The sequence below is a fragment of the Centruroides sculpturatus genome, unplaced genomic scaffold (assembly GCF_000671375.1).
Source record: "Centruroides sculpturatus isolate CEXI.00-Female unplaced genomic scaffold, Cexi_2.0 scaffold294, whole genome shotgun sequence".
Lineage (NCBI taxonomy): Eukaryota > Metazoa > Arthropoda > Arachnida > Scorpiones > Buthidae > Centruroides > Centruroides sculpturatus.
The window spans coordinates 41,444-48,072 of NW_019384468.1; the positions used below are offsets into that span (position 1 = coordinate 41,444).

The window sequence follows — 6,629 nt, forward strand, 5'->3', positions numbered from 1 at the left end:
TAATATACATGTCATAATACATGCCTCTGTTCTCTAAATATTTCTTTACTATTCGTTAAACTGACAATTATTAACTTTCATTTATATCTGTTAATTCTATGAACTAATATTTATCTGACCACTAATAATTATAATGACGTAATTATTAATATGACGTAACAAACGTTCACTGGGAAGTAATCGTTACTATTGAAACAGTGAAGCCAAACCTTATCAATGCTAACCTATTAAGTTAATCAATTATATTAACAGTTTATGAGTGTTAAATTAATCGAAGTTAATAAATTATTAAATAATGTAATTGAATTTTTCGTTTCAGACATATCCAAGATTATAATTCAAGCAAATATGTTCTTCTTTATATACGGCAGAGTAACAGAGGAATTATGGAAATATTCTTGGTTTCTGGATATGTTTCAATGCATCAGTACAACGATTATAAATAAACCATATCTACTGATTTTATTTTTCGTTATTATTCTGGTCATGTATTTTTCGTTAACAACTTATAATAGAGTTGTTGTAAGTAAAACATAGGCAGTAGTTTAAATTTTAATATTATTTACATTTCAACAGTAATGTTTGTCGATGCAGGACATGACGGATATCGGTTATGATGATGGAAGAACGAATGCGAAGAAATTACGCAGAAAACGAATGCAGTTATTAAAAGAAACAAATAGGTTAAGAAGAGCCAATGAATTTCCTCCCGTTTATCCAAATGGATGGATACCGTTGTTAGAATCCAGAGACTTACCTGTTGGGAAGTGCAAGCCTGTTACTGCTCTAGGTAAGATATTCAAACATTAGCTTAGGCGATTAAAAGTGTTAGTTGTTAGTTTAAAAGATTTTTTGTGATATAATGTTAAACGTCTGAAAAATTTAACACGTTTTACTTTTCTCAACACGTAAACAACGATTTTAGTATCACTATTCCAATACAGCAATTTAAGCGTTTGCTCATCTAAGGCTACTTCCTACGTGGCAGCGTCCAGCGCCCTTGGGCAGAGAGAATCTTTGTACGCGCTTCCAACTCGCTAGCGACTTCTGTCCAGAGTGGACGCATGTTGTTTACAGGATGGCAGCGAAAAGACTTCGTCGAATGCTACTATGGAAAATATGACAAGCATTAAAACGATAAATTTGACAGTTAATTGTTATCACTTACTAGATACACAACAAATATAAAAAATCTTTATAGAATAACTAGCAGACCAGGCCACGTGTTGCTGTGGCTTAAAATGTATGTATTATAAATGTATAACACTTTCCACGCGGGGGGGATTTCAAAAAATCTCTTGACGTACCCTATTAAAACGCAATCAAAAACACATAAAATTGCATCTGAAATAGTATAATAGAAACCGAGTTCTTCGCGGTAAGCCTTAATCGTGTCATCTCCACCCGCGTGGGGAAAGCGAATTTCGATATCTATACAATATAAAAACATGCGCGTATTCGAATGCAACATTGTGTCAAAATTCGAAAGCAATTGGTGAAGAACTTTCGGAGATTTAAGCTTTTGAACAAATGAACATTACATTTTTATTTATATAGATAAGTTAAAAAAAAAGTTTTAATTTTTAANTCTTATTGAAAAATATTAATGCTCAGTTAAACCATAATTTTACTAGACTACAGGTTCACTCAGCACTTATGGCACAAATAGACAGACAAATCAAGTGGATAAACAAGTTGTTTAGACTGTTAAAAGGGAAATCGGTATTCACACTGGGATATTTTAAAGCAGGTTTTTGTCATTTCTTGTTTCTTGTGTTAATAATTTACAGCAAATTGATTAACATACGCCGATTTATAATAAAAGTTAGATGTACCCCTTTAATTTACGCTAGTACCCCTAGGGGTACATGTACCCCCCGGTTGAGAACCACTGGTTTATACGATATACTGTTTATAGAATCTATTAGGTTGAAAAGAAAATATGTGTTAAAAGAAAGTAAAAAAAAATTAAATATAAAAAAAATATGTGAAAATGAACTCATTAAAATGAATTAAGATTGATTACATGTAAGATAAAAATATGCAATGGTTCACAAGTATTTAAATACTGTGCATTTCTTATACTGTATTGCTATAAAAGTTTTTAATATATAATTACAAGCAGATGATCTGGCGTTGCACGGGCAAAGAATAAAACTAACAAAGATTAAGATTATTAGATTATTTCATACTTCTAACCAGCGGCGGCCTTATCCATTGCGAGGCTCTGGGCGGCAGATCTTTGCGAGGCCCTGGGCAGCAGATCTTTGCGAGGCCCTTGTCCTTTGTGCAAAGTATGTGAATTGAAATAGTAGGCACTTATTAATATTAATATATACTGTACTATAAATTAAATTNTGCACGCGCGTCATCTGGTGGTTGCTGCACGCTAAACGCAGTTACTCTGGACGAGCACATTTGCTTAAATCAGTTTGTCCGCTCCGCTTGCAAGTAACATGTATATAATATAAAAACACGCTTGTATTCAAGGGAACGTTGTATGAAAATTTCAAAGCAATCGGTGAACTTTCGGAAATTAGCTATTAGGAACAAACGAACATTACATTTTTATTTATGTAGTATAGATAAGTTAAAAAAGTTTTATTTTTAAAACGTTACATTTATACAAAATCAGAAATTATTGTATTAAGTAAAAGATTATTAATTAAAGTACATACAACATATATACAAAATTTATTTATCATTCTGTTTTTATTTATCTACAAAATTAGCCATTTTTTCTTCTTTGGAAGCGCGAGCAGTGGAAGCAGCGATCAAACTTGCTTGGTAGCTGCTTCCTGCACGCGCGTCATCTGGTGGTTGCTGCACGCTAAACGCAGTTACTCTGGACGAGCACATTTGCTTGAATCAGTTTGTCCGCTCTGCTTGGAAGCACATTGATGCCCGCGGTCGCTTTACGCTGCCACATAGGATGCAGTTTAAAGCTAGCTCTGCATTTAACGCGATTTTCAAGTGATTCAATCGCATTAATCGCAGCAATGCGCAGTAAAGTCTACTTTCGGTTAAAATCTCCGTAGAGTACTTTGTCGTCAGAGCAATCAGAAGACGTATATTTCTGCATAGCGATTTTGCCGCAGCCAATTGGTATGCAGCATCCGTAATTTAAAGTGTACGCGACATCATGCTTATACCCATCATTCTTAGCGGGTGGTTGTGTAAAAGTTTTGAAAATGTGCAAAAACTGCAGATATTAGATAAAAATTAGACAAAATAAAATAGAAATATATATTTATAACTTTAAAGTTGAAATTGTGCTGTCATTTTAAAAAATTCCTATACTTTATTGCAAATCACCTTTCATTTTGCGTGAAATGCCCGTGGAACAGCGATTGCGTCGCCCATGATCGGCAGTAACTTGCCACCGTATTTAAATTCTTGATCTAACCTCTTTCAGATCACTATGGCAGATGTCCTTTGAACAGAGGCGGATTTAAATTTTTCAAGGCCTAGGGCTTATTGAAGTCCAGTGGGGCTCCATTTTTTGTTAGATTAAGAGTCTTTAAATTGTGGTTTAAAATTCATTTTTAATAACATCAAAATCAGAGTTGAAATATATTTATTTATGAAATGGTGTTGAATGACAAAGTTTCTACCGATAAGTGCTTATTATTAATAAAAAAGTATTAAAAATTTATGATAATAATTCAATTTTTGTATGCCTTTTACACTTGGGGCCCAGGGCGTAAGCCCTATTAGTTTTTATGTAGAACCGCCAATGCCTTTGAAGTAGAAACGAATACTCGCGATAATTGGCTATAGCTGTCACGTGATTTTGGTGTCACTGCGTTTATTCAGCAAAAGCACGTGGTGCACTAGCAACTACAAAATATCTTGTATATTCCAGATTGTTCTTCCTTTTTGATCATATCCTTGTCATTTTAAAGCAAGTTATAAACCATGGAAGCCCTTTTGTATAGTAGTCTTGTGTTCTTGTAATCAGCTGCCGTAAAATTTAAAGTCCTTAATATTAATATTATATTAATATTAATATTTTTTAAAATAAAATTTAAAGTCCTTAATATTAATATTAAGGACTTTAAAATTTATTTTTAAAAATCTTTTCCTGCAATAAACGAACATTTAGACGACTGTGCAAATGTTTGAAATATGTCTATTATATTAAGGGAAAATAACTTTTAGAGAATATGCTAATCTGTGTGTCTTTTTTGAAAAAATTACATCTCGTATTTATAACATTAGTCTATAGCTAATGATAATTTTAATATTAAAGACTTTAAATTTTATTTTAAAAAATCCTTTGCTGCAATAAACGAACATTTAGACGACTGTGCAAATGTTTAAAATATGTCTATTATATTAAGGAAAAATAACTTTTAGAGGATATGCTAATCTGTGTGTCTTTTCTGAAAAAATAACATCTCGTATTTATAACATTATAGCTAATGATAATTTTGTTTGTGGAAAAAAAATTTTTAATAAATTTAAAAACTAAATTTTTAAAATATAAAGAAAATGATAGAACCAAGTATCAAGATAAATATTTTTCGATTTGTGTTGAGCATATTTTGTGGTCGTATATGATTAATGAAAAATGAATGAATGCGTTTGATACAATTTTAAACTATATTCACAAGTTTATGAAATATGGATCTGGGTGGATACTGAAAGAAATGATATTTACAGATATTTATATAAGAATATACAAAAATGAAATCGGAGGATGTGGTAATATTATTCTTCCAAAACGTTTAGTTAACAAACGTTGGGTGTTAAATATAAAATGTTGGGACATTCAATGTTTGTTTTTTTAATATGCATCTGATAGTTAACGGTGACAAAAATTCTACTGTATATTTCCGCAAATAAGATGGCCTTTAGATAAGACGAGGTCTAAATTTTCGACAAAGTTTTATAGTTTTAGCATATATCTGTGCTGTAAGACGACCACTAAGCCATCAACGGCTTATGAATTTGATTTAGATCAGCGATCATCATCTGGATAATAATATTGTATAGCGTATACGGAATTGTGTCCTATTTGTCATTTTTCGAATAAACAAATTTTATTTTTATGCATCTGGCTGTACTGCCTTGCGATCGTTGCAAACATTGTCACTGATTCGGCATTCGAATAATGACCTTGACTATTCACAAAAACGTCGTATGGGCTATTCTATTTTGTGCACATACCCTACTCTCTACTTGTAAATAATTACGGTTTGTCTGTCCTTTTCAATGGTTTTAATTTATATAAATTTCAATCAAATTTTTTTTTGTATCTATCCTATAAGACGACCCCGGATTTTGGGGGTCTTTTCTTATGATTCAACTATCGTCTTATCTGCAGAAATATACGATATATACAAACTTCTGATTTAAACCAGAAGTCATGTTACTTCAATTCAAAATTTTTTCCTCAAAAGAGTTAGATAACTGGCACAACTCTGTTGCTAACAGGAAAAGTATGGTGAACAGGGGCAAGACCATTACTAAAAGAATTGAGAATTTTGTGACGAAAAGTTGCAGCCCGACATTGTGACAATGTCACAATAAATAATTGCTTGTTGGAATTAGTTTGCTTTAGTTGTTTATGTCAATGTGAAACATGAGCAATCTGCCAAGGGGGATGCATTCCGGGAAGATTTTTACGGGAAGATGGATTTTATTTAGGTGTTACTAATGTGAAGAAATCTCAGAAAACTCCACGTGGCTATGCCTGAACCCAATGACCAACTACCAATGTTCAATGATTTTATCCACTCTGCTACTGGAGTGCGGTTATTAGAATTGAGAAAGTATTGTTCAGAAATAAAAAATCTCAAGTTGTTAGATGTGAAAATTAATTACTTATAGGCTTTTCACAGGCTTAAACACTTTCGATTCCATGCAGGCAAGTGCTATATGCTACCTGTCTTGGTAATGATAGCACATCTATTTCTTGGTATATCATTACATAATTACTGCTATTGTCTCAGTAATTAAGTGAATATAATATATACATTTTTAAATTATATCTTTTTCTGTAAGAATTATATTTAGTTTATTATTTTTTAAATTTTTTCCAATAGATGATGTTACATGTAACTCAGCAGATCAAATGTAGATAGAAATTGATTGATTTATAGAAATGCAATCAATATTTTGGGGTGAGATGTACAATATTATCTAAGTTAGAAGTATGTAAATGTAACTGCCGAGTTTCGAAGCAATTGGTCGAAGGGCCTATAGGAGTGTATAGCGAACAAACAAACATCATTTATATACATAGATAAATGGTACTGTACAGTATGTCTCAAATGTTGGTAATAACATCTTTTCTGCACTTTTAACAAAGTAAGAAGAGTTTAATCAGTATTTTTAAAGAATTGTCAGCAGTCGAAGAGGGGTTTAGATCTGAAATGCATTCTAAAACGACAATTCAAAATGATTATTTGGCTAATTTAATCATGCTCTTTTAAACATATATCCTATATACATTTGTCTTACATTTGTCCAGTTGTGAGATTTAAGAAGTAGAGGAGAAGGTGGTATTATGGAACACTGCAGGTATTATGGAACCACCCCATTTCGAATTGATAATAAAGGCGAACTGTAGCGGAATGTGGCTGAACTGAACTAGGCAGACATCCATAGCAAGGGGAAAACCC

At 32.2% G+C, this 6,629-nt stretch overlaps 1 protein-coding gene across 1 annotated transcript in view; it reads left to right on the top strand.

Moving 5' to 3' along the window:
- The first annotated feature begins 210 nt into the window (after positions 1–210).
- LOC111621087 (cholesterol 7-desaturase-like) overlaps positions 211–6,629 on the top strand; it is a 32,068-nt gene continuing 25,649 nt past the window's right edge. Inside the window, exons 1-3 of the mRNA XM_023363147.1 lie at positions 211–231; positions 320–522; positions 595–790. Coding sequence (XP_023218915.1) covers positions 349–522; positions 595–790 — 370 coding nt within the window. The 5' untranslated portion in view covers positions 211–231; positions 320–348. The remainder of the gene's footprint in view (positions 232–319; positions 523–594; positions 791–6,629) is intronic.